The following is a 12093-nucleotide window of genomic DNA, read 5'->3' as shown; positions in this document are numbered from 1 at the left end:
CTTTGCTTCCATAGCTATTTGATACCAGATACAGCAAGAGAGACAATGGTGTATCTAACTGTGCCTAGCTCAGTGTTGGCAGTCAATAAATGTGTTGCATTTGTAAGTGAATCATTATAATTTTTTCATGTTAGTTTGGAGATTATTGAATAATTTTTTCCCCAACTTCTTACAGTAGCACCTCTGACAGAACAATGGAAAGAAGAAAGAGGAATCTAAATGATCGATTTGAGGCTTAGCTTTGACTAAGGAGCTAAGGATAAGGGTACTGTTATGTACTACTAATAAATGGCTAACAAGTATTCAGCTCTTTCCAATATTTCAGCTACTGTTCTAAGCATGTGTTCATTTAAACCTCACAACAACTGCTGTTGTTAGCCCTATTTTGCAGATGAGATAACCGAGGTTTAGGAAGATGAAGTGATTTGCCCAAGTTACACAGCTAGAACCCACATACATAACCATGGCACTACACTGTCCCTACTCTCCATGGTGCCAGGCACTGCACTGGGCTGTCCTTTTGTATAACTAATGTCATAATGACATAAGTTATCAATTATATATAACAAGCCACTGCAAAACCTAGTGACTTAATCACGTTTGAGTAAATTTTTTAAAAAGATTCTATGGGTTGCCTTAGTTTTTCTCCTGAGAGCACCTGGGGTTACATGCACCTGAATTCATCTGATGGCAGAACAGGGCGAGGTAGTCCTCAATGGCCTCTCTTTCCTGTCTGTGAGTTAGTGCTGGCTATTGGCTGGTGTGCCTTGGTCCTTCTCCACATCACCTCTCATCTTCATAGAGTGGGCACCAGGTGGGGATATCTTAGAAGTGTTTTGAGAAGGCAAGTCCCAATGTGGAAAGCACTAATCAAATCTTTGCATTGTTCACATTTGCTGCTGTCCTCTTGGCCAGACCAAACCATGGTCAAGTGTGGCGTCACTTGGAGAGATCACCTAAACTCCACCCCTTGATGGGAGGTAGTGCAAATAATTTGTAATTGTTTTTAATCCACCAAAGGAAGGAAACAATTTGAACAGCAAAGACCAGGGGTCTGCAAACTTTCATAAAGGACCAGATTGTAAATACTTGAGGCTTACGGGCTTTGGTTTTTTGCAGTTTTACTGTGATAGTGACCATAGACTGTGTATAAGCAAATGTGTGGCTGTGTTCCAGTAAAATTTTATTTACAAAAACAGCAGGCCTTGCCAGACTGCAGTTTGAGGACCGCTAACAAAGACAACTGCAGGTGTAGATGGACTTTTAGGAGTAAAATCCAGAGGAGAAACTCTTCAATGTTGGTCCTGTTGAGTTCCAGATTGAAGAGCATTGACACATTTCCTGGGAGTGAGCAAGAGAGTGTTTAAATCTCTTATCCTCCAAGAAAGAGAAGCCAGGCAAGTCCAACAAAAATTTCTTCTGATGTAATTTTGGAAATGACTGGGAGGATGACCATTGCCAGACCTGACTGGGCACCCATCATGGCCAGGACATCATCAACATTTCAAGGATTCACATAAAAATACTACTGATATTAAGTACTCACCAGGCATTTTGTAGTAGAAGTCCCATAGTGCTTAGATAACCTTATGAGATTGAAATTTTCCCTCCATTTTCAAAGGGTCAGGCCAGGCCCCCACCACCTCCAGACTGCTAATGACCCAGTCAGGCCAGTTTCCAACCCTCTGGACTGTCTATGACTCAGTCGTCCTGACTGGCTTGGTAGCCCAAGGCTTAATCGAATCTCCGGCAGAGCACAATAGACACCTGGCGCCAGCTCACATTCTGGAACCCTGAGGCATCCACCTGGAAGAACAGACTAACCTCCTCTCACAAACCCCGGGCCTTTTCTTTTAAAACCCCCTCTCCTGCCTTCCCCTGGGGCTGAAGTTGATCCGACTCAGCCCGCCTCTCGGTGCAGCATCAAATAAAGGCATTTGGATCGGATCATCCGGTTCTTCCCGCCTCTCTTTCTCAGCATTTCTAACACATTTAAAAAATGGAAAAACAGACCTTAGAGATGTGCAGTTGCTGTCCTTAGTAAATAGCATTGGGTATTAACACTCAAGATCTGAAGCCAGAACTAGAACTTTTTCTGTGCTCCTTATACTCTATCACATTGCCCTTACCTTTTGTTCTGAGTTTAAGAAAATAATGTTATGTAGAAGAAAGCTTACTTATGGAAAAGTTATTTGCTGCTAGTTAGGAAGAAAAGTCATTCCAGGTGCAAATAGAAGATAGGGACTAAAAGGATTGGTAGTTTTATCCTACCTATGTTAAATATTGTGTATTAATGGAATACTTGAGGTATATAGTAAGATCAGGGGACAACTGACACAAATAGCCATAGGAACTATCTCCAACTTCACTCATCTTTTTCCTTAGCTGATTTTATCGAGCAGCTATGTCCCAGGTAGATGTTGGCCCAGGCCCAGAACATGTGAGGTTCTGGTTACCGTAGCACTGGACGAGTACAAACACGATTTAAATCCCTAAGTCCCTAGAGCAAGCTAGCGTGCCGGAACCAAAGCTCCAACTCTCAAGTTCCTGGCCGGACGCGCGAGTACGTTACGACGAATCGATTGCTTTTGCCTGGCGGAAGCCTGACGGGAGAGGACCGTATAGCGGAAGGCTAAGGAAAGTCAGGAGGTGAGTCGTCTAGGACAACCTGGGTTAGGGCGGGGAGGGGGCAACTCCAGCCACTCCGATTTGCGCTGGACCTGCCTGGCCAGCCGGGTGTCCCAGCGGATCTGAGAGTTAAGGCATGTTTACACACGCGGTAACGCGTGCCTTGCGCAAGAACAAGACCCTCCGCTACGGGGTCCCCATGTTGGTGAGTGCCTGGAAGAAAAAGTGTGCGGGCAGGATTGCGGAAGGGGTGGGACCTCAAGTTTGGCCCTTTGCAGACCTGCGGGAATCTGTAGTAGAGACAGAAGACGGTAACAAGGGCTAGGAAACGGCTGGCCTTAGGTTGAGACCTTATATTCCTATTCTGTTCTTCTCCGGCTGGTAGTGGGATCTCTAGTCCCCCTTTTACTTTCCCTAGTGCTCCAGAGAGCGACGGAAGAACCAGATTTTAATCCAGATTTGAATGATTACTGAACAACACCCCAGCCCGTCCCCCGCCAGCCCCAACTAACTTGACGATACTCTGGATCATTGGAACTAGACGTAGTTACTTAATTTAACTATGCAGTTTTCATTTCCCTAGTTTTTGAACTGGTGTATTTCTTCCAAGGTTGTTGTTGAGTTAAATAAAACCATTTGAATTAAGTGTTTACACGGCGCCTGCCACATCGTAGCAGGCCTCGAAAGGTCACTATTTATATTTGTAAAGCATTCAGGAAATTCCAAGTGAGTTGTTCCCTCCCAGGAACCCGGACAAAGACCAGACCTCCCCCCCCCCCGCCCCCCCCCCCCCGATGTAACATGTGGGTACTGTGATTGCAGTAGTCCAGAAAAGAAGTGGTAGTGGCCTGGACTATAGCATTATAAGAGGATATAGTCAGAAATTGTCAGAGCCAAGAAATATTTTGGAAGTCTAGGTGACAGAACTCAGGGATGCATTGGATGTGAGACAGGAACGAGAGGCGCTAAAGATGACTCCAAAAAAAGTGGCTTGAGTAATTGGATGAAAGTAGTTGACATGCAGGATGAGAAAGATTGCCTAGGGGCAGGTTGGGGTAAAAATCAAGAGGCTTTTTACAAAATGTTCATTTGTATGTACCTGTCAGACTTTCAGGTGGAGATGTCCAATAGGAAAGGGAGGTCTTCAGTGCAGAGGGAGATTTCCCATTGAAAATGTGCGTTTGGAGGTTGTCAGGTTATAGAGGCTAAATTTAAGTCCATGAAACTAGAAGACATCCCTTAGGGACTCTGTTGGTTGTGAAGAGGTGGGAGAGATGTAAAGGCTGGAAAGGTGAAGAATGAGTAGAGGGCAACTGAGAAGTTAGGAAAACCGGGGTGTGTCTTTTCATTGAAACTGAGACAAAAATTATTTCACTTTACAAAGCATTCTTACATATTGACATTGCAAGTATTAGATGTTTATGTATAACAGATGCCTGATTTGTTGCCTTTTGATTTTATGTTTTAATTTTGTGTGTTGGGATAGATGTTTTAAATTTTATGTGGTCAGATTTATTGGGTTTTGAAATTCATAGCCTCAAAGTTTTGTTGGTATTCCAACTTTTTATATTTCATGTTGTTTTATATCTTTTTGTATTTCTTTAATTGCTATCATTAGTACATTGATATAAAAAGGAAGGTACAGATAAAACTTAATGTTTTTCCAAATAGCTAGGCTTTTGCAGCTTTGGGATGAAGAATTAAAGCCCTTTGAATTATTGGAATAGATGATAAAGCAGCAACAACAATTCGAGGATTCTTTTAAGATTGCCATTCTTGTATCACTTGGTAAAGAAATGGAGAAAAATCTCTCCGGTTGACTTATTTTGTAAAGTCATAAAATTGACAGAATTCTGGTCTTGAAGAAACAAGGCCAGAAGTGTATTCTTGGCGCCATCCATTGTGTGAGTTGGCTCTCCTTTTATTTCCTTGTCTATTAAGTGGATTATTTTCTTTAGTTCATAGGTCTTTTGTAAGGACTGACTAATATAATGCTTGTGATGATATTATTTAAACCATAAGGTCAAATACAGGTATGGGGTACTGATTTTGGTATTTGGTAATGTGCTAAAATGTTTCCCAGTGGCAGATGCCAATATTTACAGCATCTACTCTGAATGATGAATGGTAACTAACCAGGAAAAATAATCTACAGGATTTTGTATAATCTGTCACTGTTGACATTTATGTAAGTAATCTGTAGGTAAACTGAATTCTGCCCTTCTGTTTTGTTTAATTGTTTCCTTTCTTTGTTTCAGTTATTGATTGTTGGAGGTTCTTTTGGTCTTCGTGAGTTTTCACAAATCCGTTATGATGCTGTGAAGATAAAAGTAAGAACTATGAGTCGAGTTTGTAATGTGTCTATGTATGTGTACGATCTGGTTTAGGGTGTTTGTATACTCAGTATACTAAGCAGTCCCTGAGTTTTATTTAGCTGTTCAAGACTGATACATGATGATTAGGGTCTTTCTTATTTTTTATAATAACTTTAATGATCAAATGGAAATGAGTCATGAAATACAAAGAATTTAATAATCATTCTCTTTCTTTTTTAAAAGATTTTATTTTTTTTTATTTTTACAAAGGAGAAAGGAGGGAGAAAGAAAGGGAGAGAAACATCAGTGTGTGGTTGCCCCTCACATGTCCCCCTACTGGGTACCTGGCCCACAACCCCGGCATGTGCCCTGACTGGGAATTGAACCAATGACCCTTTGATTTGCAGACTCTTAACTGCTGAGCCACACCAGCCAGGGCTCATTCTCTTCATTCACTAAAAAATTTGCAATATTGTTAGCATTCTGACACAACATGTGCTCTGGTATAGTTGCTTTTAGGATTTAGAAAGGACTAAAGAACATGGGGCAACAATTTCACCCCATTTTATTACTTCAGTTATAAATTAGCTATTTCATATTAATACCAGTAATTTTATAAATTATATTGCTATGCATCTTTAGTAACTAATGCTAGAAGAAATGAGAATATAGTAAAAATAAAATTGAAATTCAAAGTAATCCTCTCTGCGTAATTGTTGTTGAAAAATAATTTCATTTTAGTTTAGCATTTCAAGTGGCTGATTAACATTTTTTTTCTAATTCTCATCCTTTTGTAGATAAGCTGTCTTTTCGCTCTTTTTTTCTTTTGAGATTTTCTTTTCGTCCCTAATATATTCTACAGCTTTATCATTACTTGATTAAGAATGGGCTTTTTTGTTTTGATATTATTATTTCTTTTACTATGCTCTTTCAGTCTGAGGACTTATTTCTTTTCTATATGGTATTCATTTAATTACTGATTAATTATTTAATTATTGTCCTCATTTCACTCTCTTTACTCTCTAATTCCGAAACCTGTGATAAGATGTATTTTGGAACTTTTGGATCTAGCTTTCATAGTATACCTTTTCTTTCATTCACCCCATCTCTTCGTGCATCGTTCTAGTGGGTTTTCAGGTTGCACTTCTAGTGGACTAATTTGGTCTTCAGCTGTGTTCAGTAACTCTTCAGCTATCCCACTTAATTTCATTTGGATTTTATTGTTGTTTGTTTATCAATTTCAGCCATCACTTTCTTCTTTCCTAAAACCTTTGCCACACAAAGGTAATGTGGCATCAGCTTCTGTTTACCACCATGGAATCCTGTCTGATTTTCGTAGATAATTCTTTGTTTCCAGTATAGATGTTCTCTTTTGTTTTCAAGAGCAGCATTCTATGTATTGGTACTTGCACATTTCTATGTGATAACATGATGGAGGGTGGTGGTTAGTAGCATGGCCCCCTGGAGGCAGAGGGCCATGGTTCAGAGCCAAATTCTGCCTCTTCGACAAATTATCCAAATTCCCTGTGTCCCGTTATCCTCAGTTGTGATCATAATTATAAGACCTACAGGCTTTTGTGGGTATCAACAGAGGTAATATATGTCCAAATGCCTGGCACGTAACAAGTACTCAGTAACTGTTAGCTGCTGTTAGTGGTAGTGATGGCAGTAGTGCTGCATCAGCCGTTTTTCTGGGATTGGATGGATGGATGGATGGTGGCGATTTTGCCATGTTTTGTAATCTACACCATCGTAGCCATCCCTTATATGACTTTACATTGAAAATTAAATCCACCAGACTTAAATAATGTATGGCCCCCCTTTCTTTTTTTTTACAGATCGATCCTGAATTAGAAAAAAAACTGAAAATGAATAAAGTATCACTGGAATCAGAGTATGAGGTACATGGCACATTAACGTAGTCCCTCTTTTGTAAGTCTTCCTTAGCAGTGATGGTTCTGTCTGCCTCAAGGTAGGTAAGCCTAAATGATTAACAGTGCAGAAAAAAAATTTACCTTATGAAAGGAGTAGTCAAAGAACATACATGAAGGACCCATGGACGTGGACAGTGATGTGGGGCTGATTATACAAATGGGGGGTGGGCTAGGCGAAGGGGGGAAAGGTGGGACTACTGTAATAGTGTAAACAATAAAATAATAAAAAAGAAAGAAAAATATTTACCTTAAACATATGGTATTGGGACAACTGTGTAGTCATTTGAAAAGAAAATAAAGATGGATCTATATTTCATACACTATGAATGAGTAAATTCTAGGTGTATCAAGAATTTAAAAATTAGCCCTGACTGGTGTGGCTCAGTGGATTGGGCACGGTCCTGCAGACCGAAAGGTGGCTGGTATGACTTCAGTCAGGGCACATGCCTGGGTTGCCGGCCAGGTCCCTGGTTGGGGATGAGCGAGAGGCAGCAGACCCGTATTTCTCTCACACATTGATGTTTCTCTCCCTGTCTTTCTCCTTCCCTTCCCCTCTCTCTAAAAATAAGTAATCTTTAAATAAAAAAATACTAAAAGTGCTAGGAGGAAAAAAAAGAACATTCTTTTCTGTGGTCTTAAGTCAGAAAAGCCTATTTAAAAGACAATACCCAACCCAGAAGCTTTTTTTTTTTTCACCTGAGGATATGTTTACTGATTTTTAGAGAGAGAGAAACCAGTTAGTTGCCTCCTGTGCACATCCCAGCTGGTGGGCAGACCTACGACCTTTTGGCGTATGGGATGATGCTCCAACCAGCTGAGCCATCGGCCAGGGCAGCCCAGAAGCTTTGAAAGGAACGAATGATGAGTTCTACATGAGAATTTAGAAGTTCAGCCTTCAGAAAAAGTAATGTAGGCATATAAAGTCACTAGTTAAATGAGAAATCCTAAAAATACTTTTTATCATATTATAATAGATTGATTTACTTAAATATCAAGAACATCTACAAATCAATGTGGAAAAGTTTAGCAATTCAGTTGGTCAGCAGGAACTTGGGCAAAGCATACGAAGAGTTCAGGGGAAGGGAAATAAATGTCTTGAGCATGTGAAGAGATACTCAACTTACAATAGAAATATTACTTAGCAAAAATCAAAGAGTTGAATGTTAATTACATAGAATGTGGTGGAGGGGCATGTTCTCCATCTCTTTTCCTTTGTCCGCTTCTTTTGTTGTGGACTATACCAGGGTGGGCGAGACCAGCAGGCTCACAGTTGTGAGTATGCGAAACAGAGGTTATTCTTCCATTATTTACGTATTTACTGTTGTATTATTTGTGAGTATCATGTAAACCTACTTTTTCCCATCCTTGTGTTTTTTCATTTCTTTGTGTGTTTGGTCATTTTTTAAAATAGATTTTATTTCTTTTTTATTTTGAGAGAGAGGGAAGGGAGGGAGAAAGAGAGGAGGAGAAGCACTGATGTGCGAGAAACACCCAACTGGAGACCGAATCCCCAACCCAGGCATGTGCCCCTCCTTGTGGGACGATGCTCCATCACCTGAGCCACACTGGTCAGGGCTGTGTTTGGTCATTTCTGATTGAAAGGTAGACATTATGAATAGTACATTGAAGAGATCGAACTTTTGGCAGGCAGTTCCATTATCGTCTGTTCATTTTGAACTTGGTTTTGTGCTTTGTAAAGGAGGAACTTCGGAAAGGCGTTGGTGTCTCCTAAGCCCCTCCTCGTGGGTCTCATTCTCTGAATCGTCTCTCCAAAGAATCTTGTCAGAGCTTAGTTTTAAGCTTTGTTGGGTGAGTCGAAAGTAGGTCTTCCCCTTGGCATAATTCTCACTCCTAACGAGCAGCCTTTCTGGTGTCTCAGCTGGCTGTCAGGGTAGCAGCTGCACATGAAGTCCACCCTGACAAGGGCCGAAAATCCAATGTCGATACTGCTTTTCCTCCGCGCTCCTTGACTCTGTCCCACACTCGATGCTGTAGCCGTCGGCTGTTAACTAGTGAGCCTTCGGTGGTCTTGCCCAGCACATGAACAGCCTGGTCAGTCTTCAGTGACCCCGCATGCTTTGCAGAATTAGGGACTGCTTTTTTATTTTTTATTTTTTTGCAGAATTCTACAGGGAATCTTTTATTCACCAAAGATCTCTGAAGTCTGGAGCACTTTTACATGAAGTTGTTCTGTCAACTTTGCATCTTATCTAAGAGTTATTCTTAAATTCTCCTGAATGTATGTCTTATATTATCTGGGTGAAGGCCATTATTGCTTCTTAAAACCATTTTAGCCTCAGCTGGTGTGGCTCAGTAGATTCAGTGCCGGCCTGTGAACAAAGTAGTTGCTGGTTTGATTCCCAGTCAGGGCACATGCCTGGGTTGCGGGCCAGGTCCCCAGTGGTGGGGGCCATGTGAGAGGCAACCACACATGGATGTTTCTCTCCCTCTCTTTCTCCTTCTCTTCCCCTCTTTCTAAAAATTAATAAAATCTTTAAAAATTTTTAATTTCAGTCATTTCATAACTATACTTGAAAATAATTTGCTTTCTTCTAGCACATGAATAGAACTTTGTTCATCCATATATATTTAATACAAGCTCCTCGTAAAACTATAAGTGAAATTTAGAGGATGGTTTCATTCACTACTTCCCCATCATTTTGGTCAAATCTGTAACTTGCTACTTCTCAGTATATAAGCGCTGTGTCAGTAGTGATGCTGTGAAGCGTTTGTTTAGTTCTCTTACAAACTATGGAATTTGATAACTGAAGAAAGCACGTAGACCATTTGGTCCCGCTTATTGTTATTACTTATGAGGGAAGCAATGCCCAGATGGCTTCAGTGGTATACAGCTCATTAACAAAGGGGTGACCTTAGTATCCAGGTGTCACGGTAAACTTACATTATTCCCTGTCCTGTGTTCTTTGAGCCGCTTGCTGTCTTGTTCACTCAGTATTCCAGGACAATCAAAGCAGATGAATGACAGCTACTGTCAGAAGGGGGAAGAAACACTTACATTCTTCCCCTTCGTCCTCCCTTCCTTCAGGGGCTTGGCGGACACCTCAGACTAACTGGAGGAGGCACAGGGATCCAGCTGTATTGAGCTAGTGCGTGTTACCTGCAAGGGCTCTGCTCGTGGTAGCTACAGGAAATGGCTTTTCATGCTCAAGCCCAGGCTCCCTTTCCAGGGGCAGGACAGATCATCTTAGTCTGTCTTCCTCCTAGCAGGTTGTAAGGTCTCCGCCTTTCCTCTCCTCTGGTTCACTACCACCGCCCACACCAACCCGTGCTGGTCGTTGTTGTGCTGGACCAGGCTTCCGAGTCGGACTTCTGTTTTCCTAGCTTCTTTCCTTTCTTTGTTCTCTCAGAAACAAAGCATCTGGACTCTTTTCAAAAATGTGTAATAGTTTTATTCTCATGTGGGAAAAGATAGACATATTTACATCAATAGCAAGCAAGAAAAATTCCAAATCCTAAGAAATATGTGATTTCTTCAGTTACCATGCTTGACATGCAGTTGATTTGTTTGCTCAAATCATAATGGAGGGTCTGTTGGATTCTTCCTGCTCCTTACCCAACCATGTCCTGATCAGTGCCACAGGACCCCGCACTAATGCGCACTTTAATGTCTGTGGCTCCACAGAAAATAAAGGATTCCACGTTCGATGACTGGAAGAATGTTCGAGGACCCAGGCCGTGGGAAGATCCTGACCTCCTCCAGGGACGAAATCCAGAAATCCTGAAGACGAAGACCACTTGACTGTGCTGGTTCTTTTTTTATTCTTTATTTTTTAATTTAAATAAAATGTTACCAACTGAATTCTCACTACATCCTCCTGTCCGGTGGAGAGAAAATGTCAGACCTGCAGAAAGCCTGGATGTGAGTAATTTGATAACAGATAATCTTGATTAAAAATCAAGTACAGGTTTTTTGCTTCCCAACTCCGCCATTTGCAAATGAAAGTAACAGTGTCGACCACATGTATTTTATACACTCAATAAAAATGTGAGCACTGCTGCTTACAGACTGTCATTTTTTATACTCTCAAATATGCACCCATGTTCTTTTTCCACAGCCACTGGGGCAACATTTTGATACTTCAGTCTGATTCCTAATGAGAACAGTAGGTCTGGATCCAACTTTTCTTAGTAGCACCAAGCAGTGGTTTTACATCAAACCTACCTACGGAAGTGATATTGACCACAGTGTGATAAGAATCTTGTTTTCATTTATGATACCTCACATGGTACGCTAGTCACTTTCTGAAGCATCACTTACTGATTGTATTGATGCTATTAAAACGTGTTAAAATTATATTGCTCCTGGTGTACATAAAAATCATGAAGTATATATATGTGTTATATACAGGTGCACTGCTGAGTACAGCTTGGGAACCACCGATTTCAGGTGTGCTGTATGCTGTGAGTGCACACGGACTAGTCTGTTTTTTAACTTTGTGTTTGCTATGATCTCAATGCCATGCAAAAGGATAGAATTGAGGAAAGTAATTTTTTTTTATATTTGGTTGGCTGAAAAGTTCATTTGTTTTTTTCCATAAAATGGCTCTAGTAGTGCTTAGCTGTCTTTTAACTTCATTCAAAACGATTTTGTTAGATTGTATTGTGACAGCTGTCATGTCAATATGCATTTAAAATATCAAAATTGGTCAATTTTTGTATGGTCATTTTAATATTGAAGATGGAAGAAAATACACAACATTCTCTGTGTATTATGCTTTATTATTTCAAGAAAGAGAAAAACACAACTGAAACACAAAAAGGATTTGTGTAGTGTGTGGAGAAGGTGCTGTGGCTGATCGAATGTGTCAAAAGTGGTTCGTGAAATTTTGTGCTTGAGATTCCTTGCTGGACGATGCTCACGGTCGGGTAGACCAGTTGTAGTTGAGAGCCATCAAATTGAGACATTAATTGAGAACAAGCAACATTATACCACAGGGGAGATAGCCAACATACTCAAAATATCCAAATCAATGAAGTTATTGGTGGAAATGAAAAATGTGTGTTTTATTTTACAGAAAAAACTAAAAGGGCATTTTGGCCAACCCAGTATAACCAGTCTGGAAAATGTTTTGGCAGTTTCTTAAAAAACAAAATAGGAGATTTCTGGTGCCCACCATTAAAGGCCTATTTGCTGGAGTTTCTTTTACCCGATCCAGTGGGGTATCGTGTCCAGTTCAACAGGGCACACTGAAAGA

The 12093-nt window shown here is 40.6% G+C and overlaps 1 protein-coding gene across 3 annotated transcripts; it reads left to right on the top strand.

Moving 5' to 3' along the window:
- The first annotated feature begins 2644 nt into the window (after positions 1-2644).
- On the top strand, positions 2645-10900 carry LOC114492388 (cytochrome c oxidase assembly protein COX16 homolog, mitochondrial). Of its 3 annotated transcripts, XM_028506640.2 has the most exons (4): positions 2645-2833; positions 4887-4958; positions 6782-6844; positions 10521-10900. In XM_028506640.2, exons 1-4 carry the CDS (start codon positions 2765-2767, stop codon positions 10635-10637), a joined length of 321 nt encoding a protein of 106 aa, XP_028362441.1. In that variant the 5' UTR covers positions 2645-2764; the 3' UTR covers positions 10638-10900. The 3 variants fall into 3 exon arrangements, with proteins under 3 accessions (XP_028362441.1, XP_028362442.1, XP_028362443.1); XM_028506641.2 differs by lacking the exon at positions 6782-6844 and having other exon boundaries at positions 2660-2833; XM_028506642.2 differs by lacking the exon at positions 4887-4958 and having other exon boundaries at positions 2662-2833.
- The last annotated feature ends 1193 nt before the right edge of the window (positions 10901-12093 follow it).

The sequence above is a fragment of the Phyllostomus discolor genome, chromosome 1 (assembly GCF_004126475.2).
Source record: "Phyllostomus discolor isolate MPI-MPIP mPhyDis1 chromosome 1, mPhyDis1.pri.v3, whole genome shotgun sequence".
In the NCBI taxonomy this organism is placed as follows: Eukaryota; Metazoa; Chordata; class Mammalia; order Chiroptera; family Phyllostomidae; genus Phyllostomus; species Phyllostomus discolor.
The sequence above is the reverse complement of the archived record's forward strand: the minus strand, read 5'-3'. Positions and strand labels throughout refer to the sequence as shown.